Source organism: Notolepis coatsorum (assembly GCF_963971535.1).
Source record: "Notolepis coatsorum genome assembly, chromosome: 8".
Classification (NCBI taxonomy): Eukaryota; Metazoa; Chordata; class Actinopteri; order Aulopiformes; family Paralepididae; genus Notolepis; species Notolepis coatsorum.
The window spans coordinates 65,473,404-65,486,389 of NC_140172.1; the positions used below are offsets into that span (position 1 = coordinate 65,473,404).

A 12,986-nucleotide genomic window follows, 5' to 3' on the forward strand; every position below is an offset into this window, starting at 1 on the left:
CCCGGGGAGGACCATGAAGCTGCAGCACAGATGTCCTCCACCGAGGCCCCACCCAGGAGAGCGGCAGAGGCAGCCATTCCACGAGTGGAGTGCGCCCTGACGCCCCCAGGGGGATCCTGCCCAGCCAACGTGTAGCAGAGGGCAATGCCCTCGCACAACCAATGGGACAGGCGCTGTTTCGACAGTGCCTTACCGGCACGAGAACCACCGTGACAGACAAAAAGCTGATCGGTGACCCTGAGGTCCTGAGTACGGCTGAGGTAAATTCCCAAAGCACGGACCGGACATGACAGGTGAAGGCCTGCATCTAACTCACTAGCGTGAGGAGGCGGATGAAAACGCCTGAACCACAATATCCCTGGAGCGGAAGAACTCCGGATATTTTTAGGCACGAAGGCAGGATTAGGCCGCAGAGTGACACCGAAATCGTAATGAAAGACAGGCACTCTGGTCGTACCGAGAGAGCACAAAGCACACCCACGCGTTCAGCGGAGGTGACGGCCAGCAAGAACGCGGTCTTGAACGACAGCTGTTCCAACGGCGCTTGCTCAAGAGGCTCAAACGGGGCCAAGGACAACCGACCGAGGACCAATTGAAGATCCCAACTCGGAGCCAAAGAGCGTAGCACCGGCTTAGCGCGTCGAGCGCCAAGCAGGAAACGCTTCACAAGAGGGTGGCTGAACAAGACATCCCCCTCAAATCCCTCATGATAGGAGGATATAGCTGCTGCATATACCCTCACCGTCGAAGCCGACAGTCTATCAAGGAGAGACTGGAGGTAACTAAGGACAGCATCCAGGGGGCAGGAGACTGGGTCCCGGCCCCCGGCCTTACACCACACTTGGAACATACGCCATCTGCCCGCGTAAAGCGCGACAGCGGAGGGAGCATGCGCATTCCGGATGGTATCACCATCAGGATCAAGAACCTGCGCCCCTCAACGTACCCGTCCCAACAACTGACCTAACAGATGTATGGGGAAGAATCCCAGGCGGCACGGCATCGGTCCCAGACCTGCCTGGCTATGTCCGGACGTAATCCCCACCCATCAGGATGAGGACCGCCCCGCGACAGTACACCTGTACCCACATTCACCCTGCCGGGGATGTGGGGAGCCCTCAGGCCGTGCAGATGGAGGACGCCCATAGCCAGCCGCCCGCCGCCTGGTGCAGACGGGGGGAGCGTACTCCTCCCTGTCTGTCGATATATGACACTGACGTCGTATTGTCCGTCCTGATCAACACCGTTTGAGGACCAGAAGGACCGCTTTCAATACCAACACATTGAAGGTAGCGCAGACCAGGCAGCATGGTTTGCCAGCAGCCCCCTACTGCGTTGGCCCGACGCATCACCAGCGAGGGAGGCGTCGGTGAAAAACGTGACGTGAGACAGCGCCGTAACCGTCCTAGGACGGAACCTCCCGAGCGTGTCGACAACACGCTCTGAGAGGGATGCCCATAGCACTCCAACCGTTGACTGGGAAGAGGAGTACTCTACTTCCAGTCTACAGCAAACCCCAGGCTGGTAGGGACCTGCCTGGTACGAGACCCGACGATCCACCTTGACCGTGAAGGACCAGAACGTTGTCAGGGCAGAATACACTTCGTAACCCCTGACGACGCAGAGGCCCCAGTGCGGCCTCCACGCACTTGGTGAAGATGCGGGGAGCCAGAGAAAACCGAACGGCAGCCTCTGGTACTCATACGCTAACCCTGCAAAGGAAGCGTAGGTAAGCCCTAGGATGGAAGATCGGAGATGCGAAAACGCATCCTACAGGTCTATGGAGGAGAACCAGACCCCCACCTGACAGTGTTCAACAGGTAGGAGATGATCCAAAAAATGCTGAACCTTCCCATGGGACAGGTCCAGCATGGGTCTGACACCCCCCCCCCTCCCGATTTCTCAGGCACCAGAGAACACTGGGAGGAGAACGCCACAACGATGGCTTGCTTCGTCCACAGAGATTGGATCTCGTTGACCAGAGCTGTCACTGCTGGTGACCCTGACAATAGGGTCTGTACCAAACCCGAAAACGGGTGGGGTTGTGTAAACACAAGTCCCCGCCTCAGCGTTCTCTCCATCCACCTCGACATATGGTACTGCCGTAGTCATATGTGATGACACTCCCAACGCACCCGCCGCCATGTGGCGCAGGTCCGCCAGGAACTGTAGATAGTTGGCCCGGTCCCACCCGCTGTGCGTAGCCAACCCTGGACCCTTGCGAGCAGAGCGTTCCGTGGAGTCGGGTCAGAACCTGACACTACCCACGAGGCAATCGCACCCAAGGGGGGACCCCGACAGAAAGGGCCGGTTTGATACGGCGGAAGCTGACATCAATCTAGGTGACAAAAGCCCCCCCACTGAACACCCCTCCAGAACATGCTGAGGAGTTGTTCTGCAGCCGGACATGCAAGGCGTGAGGACCCCATGGGTTCCTACACACCGTAGCCCTGCAGTGATATTACTACCACCTAAATCACGCGCACCTCTTCATTTCAGACCACTGCCGATCTCGCGGGAGTGGGAGGTACCAACATGATACCTGGCCTGGCGAAGGCGAGGCCGGGGAAGCCCGCACTATGTGCCTCAAAAGGTTTCGAGCCCCCCTGCTGACAACACTTATAGTTGACAGACGTAACACCAGGCTCAACCAACACAGCTTATGGTGTGGGAGCCGCTTGACAGCACAACATTCTCACGGACAGACCCAGGCTCAGCCATCAACTGGGTGTCAGCCCCTGTCCCCATGAGAAGCGAAAAGTGGGGCCGCCCGCGCTTCAACGAAGGCACGCGGCCCGCAGCCAAAGGAAACAATCAGAGCCCCCTTTTTCCGCTGGTGTTGGGGGAGGGAGTGATCGGAGAGCGGGCTGCTCGCGGCAGGACAGCGACGGCTTGTTGTTCAAGCCAAGCCCATCCAACATGGCCGATCCCTCGGCCGCCAAGGCTGTCGGCCTTGTGGACACCTGTCGATTCACCGGCCAGGATACCTCTGGCGGGGGAAACATGGCCGCCTGTCGAGGGCCTCGTCATCGCCGCTGACGAGGCCGTGCTCTCTCTTCTTCTGGCTGCGCGGTGTGAGGCGGTGTGGGGCCTAGGACAATACCGCCCGTGCTCCAGCAGAAGACCAAAATCCCCTGCAGAGAGGGGAACCCTGAGCGGTTATAGCTTGCGGCTAGGTCAAAGCTAATAACGTCAACAACCTCCGATGTGTCGACGTCGGCTGGCCCTCAAGGCCCCGCCACCAGACAAAATCTTTTGATAGAAAAAACAGCAATTCGAACACAGTTACTAATCGCTGCCAATTCCATACCATGGCGGTACAGGCTTTAGCAGCCCACCAGCCACTCGCCAGGCCGACCCACCTCATGGCGTCGGCCGGGCGGGGCACTGTTTCAATATGTCAAAAGCAAAGAACTGATGTTAACACGGAGCACCATTGGTGGTTGCAAACAGCAACCTCCACTGTGGTGTGCACCATGAAGGGGTTAAATGAATAAAAGAACTAACACCACAAATACTGTAGAATGAGCAAGCCCATGTACACAACGTTAAGGGGAGGCGGACCAGAGAGAACCAGTCCCGCATTCATTCATAATATTCACAACAGCACACCAGCCCTAGCTTAGCCCATTTACCCAAAAGGTAAATAAAGCCCCCCCCCGCACTACTCCCCCAATAGACACCGATTGGCCGTCAGCATGAATGGTTGAGAGGAGAGAAAGCTGTAGCATAGACAGAGATTCTCGTAGCGGAGAGACAGAACAAAACAGTAGCCCACTACACTACTATAGCATAGCGTTCAACGCTGCTATGGACAGAAAACAGTCAGCTGAGCCACAACACGGGCCGCCGCTAAGTCCCGTCCTGCAGTAGTATAGATCTACTGCCACCCGCCGAGCCTCAAGCATTGGCTTCCAGGTGGAAACCCCGTTCAAAGCCCCGCCGGGGCACAGGTTTAACGCTACCTGGCTAGGCCTACCTAGTCATGGCACACCCTGTTGACAACCCATTTACCCGTAAAAAGGGTAAAATAGGACTCAGCAAAACCCCTACATTAGCTACCGACTGACCTTCATTGATGAACCGGGCAAGAGGAGGGAAAAGCAGCAAAATCCCACGGCGGAGACATTAGAACAGCGTAGTAGTAGTGTTAGCATATAGCATTAGCATGTAGCGTTATCATTAGCTGTTTAGCAGCACGCTTCCAGGATCGTTTGGAACCCGTCCACTGCAGTGAACCGTTCACCAAACCATCCCGCCCCTGGCGCCGACACACAACATGGTTGTGTAACAAAACAAACCAGCATTACTAACACTAACATCAATGCCTCTGATGACACAGGGCCTACCTGTGTACAAGCTGGCCCGATAGCCAAACCTTGCACGCTGATCCTTGGTCTGCTGCCATCAGATGAGGAAACATCAACATAGGCCTGACGTGTCGCTGAAACATGCCCCGAAGATTCCAGGGGTAAGCAAACCTCCGGTAACTTTCAACATTACGCAATTTCTCATAATCTTTTCATAACAACTAGTTTACATAAGGTGCACTGCGACCGTTATGATGGAAACGAAAATAGAGGAAGAGTGTTTGGTGACCATGCCTACTGTCTTATAGGCTACGCCTCCATAGGGGCGGGACCCGGCAGGTGTAGGTGTACTTGTTTTTTCCGTTGATGGAGTACAATAGGTACATGAGATGAGGTATATCTCGATAGGCTTAAGAGCGGGACACGATGGCCAAGTACGATAATATAACTACACCAGACCTTCTCAATGAAAACTACACTAGACTTTCTCAATGAAAAGTACACTAGACTTTCTCAATGAAAACTACACTAGACCTTCTCAATGAAAACTACACTAGACCTTCTCAATGAAAACTACACCAGACCTTCTCAATTAAAACTACACTAGACCTTCTCAATGAAAACTACACCAGCCCTTCTCAATGAAAACTACACTAGACTTTCTCAATGAAAACTACACTAGACCTTCTCAATGAAAACTACACTAGACCTTCTCAATGAAAACTACACTAGACTTTCTCAATGAAAACTACACCAGACTTTCCCAATGAAAACTACACCAAACTCTCAATGAAAACTACACTAGACCTTCTCAATGAAAACTACACCAGACTTTCTCAATGAAAACTACACCAGACTTTCTCAATGAAAACTACACTAGGCTTTCTCAATGAACACTACACTAGACTTTCTCAATGAAAACTACACCAGACTTTCTCAATGAAAACTACACCCGACTTTCTCAATGAAAACTACACTAGACTTTCTCAATGAAAACTACACCAGACTTTCTCAATGAAAACTACACCCGACTTTCTCAATGAAAACTACACTAGACTTTCTCAATGAAAACTACACCAGACTTTCTCAATGAAAACTACACCAGACTTTCTCAATGAAAACTACACAGACTCCCTCAATGAAAACTACACCAGACTTTCTCAATGAAAACTACACCAGACTTTCTCAATGAAAACTACACCAGACTTTCTCAATGAAAACTACACTAGACCTTCTCAATGAAAACTACACCAGACTTTCTCAATGAAAACTACACTAGACTTTCTCAATGAAAACTACACCAGACTTTCTCAATGAAAACTACACCAGACTTTCTCAATGAAAACTACACCAGACGTTCTCAATGAAAACTACACCGACTTTCTCAATGAAAACTACACTAGACTTTCTCAATGAAAACTACACCAGACTTTCTCAATGAAAACCACACCAGACTTTCTCAATGAAAACTACACCGACTTTCTCAATGAAAACTACACCAGACTTTCTCAATGAAAACTACACCAGACTTTCTCAATGAAAACTACACCAGACTTTCTCAATGAAAACTACACTAGACTTTCTCAATAAAAACTACACTAGACTTTCTCAATGAAAACAGATGAGGAAACATCAACATAGGCCCGACGTGTCGCTGAAACATGCCCGAAGATTCCAGGGGTAAGCAAACCTCCGGTAACTTTCAACATTACGCAATTTCTCATAATCTTTTCATAACAACTAGTTTACATAAGGTGCACTGCGACCGTTATGATGGAAACGAAAATAGAGGAAGAGTGTTTGGTGACCATGCCTACTGTCTTATAGGCTACGCCTCCATAGGGGCGGGACCCGGCAGGTGTAGGTGTACTTGTTTTTTCCGTTGATGGAGTACAATAGGTACATGAGATGAGGTATATCTCGATAGGCTTAAGAGCGGGACACGATGGCCAAGTACGATAATATAACTACACCAGACCTTCTCAATGAAAACTACACTAGACTTTCTCAATGAAAAGTACACTAGACTTTCTCAATGAAAACTACACTAGACCTTCTCAATGAAAACTACACTAGACCTTCTCAATGAAAACTACACCAGACCTTCTCAATGAAAACTACACTAGACCTTCTCAATGAAAACTACACCAGCCCTTCTCAATGAAAACTACACTAGACTTTCTCAATGAAAACTACACTAGACCTTCTCAATGAAAACTACACTAGACCTTCTCAATGAAAACTACACTAGACTTTCTCAATGAAAACTACACCAGACTTTCCCAATGAAAACTACACCAAACTCTCAATGAAAACTACACTAGACCTTCTCAATGAAAACTACACCAGACTTTCTCAATGAAAACTACACCAGACTTTCTCAATGAAAACTACACTAGGCTTTCTCAATGAACACTACACTAGACTTTCTCAATGAAAACTACACCAGACTTTCTCAATGAAAACTACACCAGACTTTCTCAATGAAAACTACACCAGACTTTCTCAATGAAAACTACACTAGACTTTCTCAATAAAAACTACACTAGACTTTCTCAATGAAAACTACACCATACTTTATCAATGAAAACTACACCCGACTTTCTCAATGAAAACTACACTAGACTTTCTCAATGAAAACTACACCAGACTTTCTCAATGAAAACTACACCGACTTTCTCAATGAAAACTACACTAGACTTTCTCAATGAAAACTACACCAGACTTTCTCAATGAAAACTACACCCGACTTTCTCAATGAAAACTACACCCGACTTTCTCAATGCAAACTACACCAGACTTTCCCAATGAAAATATCCCAGTGAATCGTATAATTATATCTGCATTATTTTAAACTTGCTTCCAATACATTTTGGACTGAAACAGAAGCGCACAGTAAAAAGAAATGTCATTGAGCGGCTGACGAGTGCAGCTTGATTATCCGTCCCCCTGACAGAAAAGGAACATCATAATTCAACTCACTTTATTGTGTCCCGCCTACTTTCATCATCATAGTTCCACTTCCTGTAGCTGAACTCTATGATAAAGATGCTGGCTAGCATGCATATTCCCAAACCGAATAAACAACACATCTACAGTATAATATAGACAAATCCACTTAGCAAGCTCATTCTCCTTGTAAACAAATATACAAACAAACAAAGATAACTGTGAAGAGGAAGAACTGGGCATCTTTCATTCAATACTGATGGACCTTGAAGGCCATTATGTCCCTTTCTAGATACTGTGTCACGCACACATGGGAAGTGGCAAGCTAGCAGCGTCCTTGTTGTCTAGAAACACCGAACTCCAAACTTGGATGACTCACAACTTCCTCAAACTGAACAGTGACAAGACTGAACTTCTCATCATTGGCACCAAAACCACCCTCACCAGATCCGGACCCATCACACTCACCATCAACGACTCCACCATCACCCCCTCCCCCCTAGTCCGCAACCTTGGTGTCCTCCTTGACCCCGCCCTCTCATTTGACCCCCACGTCCGCTCCATCGTAAAAATATCCTACTTTCACCTCCGCAACAAACGCAAAAATCCGTCACTGCCTCTCCCCCCCCGCTGCTGAATCCCTCATTCACGCCTTCATCTCCTCCCGCCTGGACTACTGCAACTCCCTCCTCACTGGTATCACCTCTCGCTCCCTCCATAAACTGCAAATGGTCCAAAATTCAGCCGCCCGCCTCCTCACTAACACCCGGTCCCGCGAACACATCACTCCTGTCCTCCACTCCCTCCACTGGCTCCCGATCAAGGAACGCATCAACTTTAAAACACTACTCCTCACCTTCAAAGCCCTCCACAGCCTGCCCCCCCCCTACCTGACTGATCTCCTTCTTCCCTACCGCCCCACCCGTTCCCTCCGGTCCTCCTCCACTGCCTCCCTCACTGTCCCGACATCCAAGCTTAAAAACTTCGGAGATCGGGCCTTCTCTCGCACTGCACCCCGACTCTGGAACTCCCTCCCCCAGTCCATCAGAGACTCCCCTACACTCTCCACCTTCAAAGCTCGCCTCAAAACCCACCTGTTCTCCCTTGCCTTCAACCCCCCCCACCCTTAAACCCCCCCCCCCTCCCCTCCAACCTGATTGATGTCTGTCTCCAGTCTTTTTTGTGCTACCAGGCTGTCTCCCCTGTTCCCCCCATGGTCTCATGTTCCTTTTGTTTTTGTTTCTTTGTTGTTTTTGTTTTTGTTTCTTTACTTTTGTTTCTTTGTTTGTACTCCTGCTCCCGACTACTGTCAGCGACTTCGGGTTATTGAGAAGCGCTATATAAATTAAATGAATAATTATTATTATTATAAGGAAAATAGGTCTATATCCTAAACCTTAGGACTAATGTATTCCTACTTAAACCTTCATGTATTCCAGGTGAGGGTGGGGTCACACGGTTTTAAATGACCAGAGAACATATACCCTCACGACTGCATTGTACAGCTGTACATAAACACCACACATAAACACTATGCACTCATAGGCTCTCTGCCCTCTGTGTACTGAGGAGCAGTGAACCAATGGAATATCCACGCTGATAAACACAGTTGCACATGAATGCACTCATAGCATCCCAGCTGTTGGCCTAGAGCTGAGGTCCTCTGCAGTGTACCCAGGTGAAGACTGAGAGAGAGACAGAGAGAGGGAGGGAGGGAGGGAGGGAGGGAGGGAGGGAGGGAGGGAGGGAGGGAGGGAGGGAGGGAGGGAGGGAGGGAGGGAGAGAGAGAGAGACATGGACGAGAAGAGAGAGAGACAGGGATAAGATGAGAGTGGGAGAGAGAGAGAAAGAGAGAGGGAGGGAGAGAGAGAGAAAGAGAGAGAGCAGTCTGTCTATATCTACTGTATATATCTATAGTATCTTATCTAGAGAGCGTGGGAGAGAGGGAGATAGACGGGGACGAGAAGAGAGAGCGAGAGACATGGACGAGAAGAGAGAGAGAGGGAGAGAGAGACAGGGATGAGAAGAGAGAGATAAGGAGAGGGAGAGAGAGGGGAGAGGGGTTTGTGTGTGTGTGTGTGTGTGTGTGCGTGTGCGTGCGTGTGACAGAGAGAGAAAGAGAGTGCGAGTGAGAAAGTGCATGACATTTGTATGCTAGCCTGAGTGTGTGTGTGTGTGTGTGTGTGTGTGTGTGTGTGTGTGTGTGTGTGTGTATGTGCGCGCGTGTGTGCGCGCGTGCGTGTGTGTTCCCAAACGGGACTGTAGTGCTCATTATAAAAGTACCCTCCTTCCTTCCTCCCTGCAGCCGTCGCTGCCAGCTCCCAGTACACACTGACACCCCAGACACCACACAGCACCACCATGACACCACACACACACACACACACACACACACACACACACACACACACACACACACACACACACACACACACACACACACACACACACACACACACACACACACACACACACACACACACTGACACCCCAGACACCACACAGCACCACCATGACACCACACACACACACACACACACACACACACACACACACACACACACACACACACACACACACACACACACACACACACACACACACACACACTGACACCCCAGACACCACACAGCACCACCATGACACCACACACACACACACACACACACACACACACACACACACACACACACACACACACACACACACACACACACACACACACACACACACACACTGACATCCCAGACACCACACAGCACCACCATGACACCACACACACACACACACACACACACACACACACACACACACACACACACACACACACACACACACACACACACACACACACACACACACACACACACACACACACACACACTGACACCCCAGACACCACACAGCACCACCATGACACCACACACACACACACACACACACACACACACACACACACACACACACACACACACACACACACACACACACACACACTGACACCCCAGACACCACACAGCACCACCATGACACCACACACACACACACACACACACACACACACACACACACACACACACACACACACACACACACACACACACACACACACACACACACACACACACACTGACACCCCAGACACCACACAGCACCACCATGACACCACACACACACACACACACACACACACACACACACACACACACACACACACACACACACACACACACACACACACACACACACACACACACACACACACACACACACACACACACACACACACACACCGACACCCCAGACACCACACAGCACCACCATGACACCCCACACACACACAAACAAACAAAAGTGCAACTAGGGCTAAAAACCCAATGAAATAAAAAAATATATATGCTTCTTAGCAGACACTTTTATCCATAGCAACGTACAGTACATGAGTGCATAGATTTTCAGTATATGTAGTCCCATGGGATCGAACCCACAACCTCAGCATTGTTAGTGCCATGCTTTACCAAGTGAGCTACAGAGAACTACAGAAGGCAGATTTATCTTGAATTACAGCCATATATGCTTTTTAAACAAGTTTAAACTGGTGATGCTCATCATGATTCAAGAATCTAAATTGAACTGTATGAAATATGAAATAAAAAGGCAGACTTTTATTGTATTAAATAAAAAGGCAGACGTATCTTGAATTACAGGAATATGCATTTTAAACAAGTTTAAACTGGTGATGCTCATCAAGTTTCAAGAATCTAAATGTAACTGTAGCCGAGATTACCCCATCAGGGGATACTGAACAGCATTGTATTATGAAGAATATTCATTTTTGATGGCTTCATGCTTTCATGTGCTAGCACTTCACTGGACACAAGTGACACAACACACTGAGGATTTGGTCCCTCTCTTTTGTCCTCAATGTAAGAAAACCCATATTTAATGTAGTCAGTGTCGTATTTGCATTTCGCCATGTTTACAAATGCTCGAATCAATGAGCGCTAACTGATGTGACAACGTTAGTGTTACTGTCATGACAACGCTGGCAGCAAACGGCTACTGCACGCACTGCATCATGGGAAACGTATGTCCTTCAAAATAAAAGTGCAGCATGAGAAAAAAAAATATATATATATCAAAATGGCCCTGCGACCCATGATGTTTCTGGACACTAGCAAACATTTATCTCGGTTGTCGCCATTCCTATCCAATGGGATAGGCAAGTCCATTATTTGGTGTGTGTGACACCAGGGAGAAAAGGAGAAAGTTAGAAAGAGTGAGGGACTGACACGTTTGTTTGTTTGTTTGTTTGTTTGTTTGTTTGTTTGTTTGTTTGTTTGCTAATATGACCAGCCAGCTAGCATCACAGTCCGAGCTGGTCAGCAAGGCAGCTAACATAAGCCACCACCAGGAGATGGGAAGTTAATGGAAAAGAGACTAAAAACACATTCAAAAGCAACACCAGAAGAGATTTGTCACTGCCATTTTGGGGACTAGCAGCCAAGCTAACAAGCGAAAGTTACACAAAGTTATTTTGAGTTGCTGCAACACATTGGCTTAAGCACAGGTATCTTAGCAAATGTGCACATTCCAGTTACCCCTTGTGAAATGACCAATACTCTTCTTCTTCTTCTTCTTCTTCTTCTTCTTCTTCTTCTTCTTCTTCTTCTTCTTCTTCTTCTTCTTCTTCTTCTTCTTCTTCTTCTTCTTCTTCTTCTTCTTCTTCTTCTTCTTCTTCTTCTTCTTCTTCTTCTTCTTCTTCTTCTTCTTCTTCTCATCCTCAGGTAACAGGTTCTCCCTGACTTCCTTCGGTGCTCTGTACATCTCAGATGTCCAGAAGGAGGATGCCCTCTCCACCTACCGCTGCATCACCAAACACAAATACAGTGGAGAGACACGCCAGAGCAATGGAGCCAGGCTCTCTGTCATGGGTGAGAATATACCTACCTACCTACCTACTGTATCTATCTATCTATCTATCTATCTATCTATCTATCTATCTATCTATCTATCTATCTATCTATCTATCTATCTATCTATCTATCTATCTATCTATCTATCTATCTATCTATCTATCTATCTATCTATCTATCTATCTATCTATCTATCTATCTATCTATCTATCTATCTATCTATCTATCTATCTATCTATCTATCTATCTATCTATCTATCTATCTATCTATCTATCTATCTATCTATCTATCTATCCGTCCATCTATCTATCTATCTATCTATCTATCTATCTATCTATCTATCTATCTATCTATCTATCTATCTATCTATCTATCTATCTATCTATCTATCTATCTATCTATCTATCTATCTATCTATCTATCTATCTATCTATCTATCTATCTATCTATCTATCTATCTATCTATCTATCTATCTATCTATCTATCTATCTATCCGTCCATCTATCTATCTATCTATCTATCTATCTATCTATCTATCTATCTATCTATCTATCTATCTATCTATCTATCTATCTATCTATCTATCTATCTATCTATCTATCTATCTATCTATCTATCTATCTATCTATCTATCTATCTATCTATCTATCTATCTATCTATCTATCATTGTATCGTTGTACCATTCTATTGTTTTATAATTATATCATTCTATCTATCATTCTTTTGAATTAAAACTAATTAACTCTCAATATCATGCAAATAAAATTAATTTGTGTGAGACCATTTACAGTTTGGGGGATATGTATGA

At 47.3% G+C, this 12,986-nt stretch overlaps 1 protein-coding gene across 1 annotated transcript in view; it reads left to right on the forward strand.

Annotated features, from left to right (window-relative positions):
• LOC311233477 (cell adhesion molecule DSCAML1-like) overlaps window positions 1-12,986 on the forward strand; it is a gene marked incomplete at its 3' end in the record, with an annotated part of 149,196 nt that overhangs the window by 53,547 nt on the left and 82,663 nt on the right. The window contains 1 exon segment of the mRNA XM_084320445.1: window positions 12,047-12,193. Within this exon segment, the coding sequence (XP_084176571.1) occupies window positions 12,047-12,193 (147 nt within the window).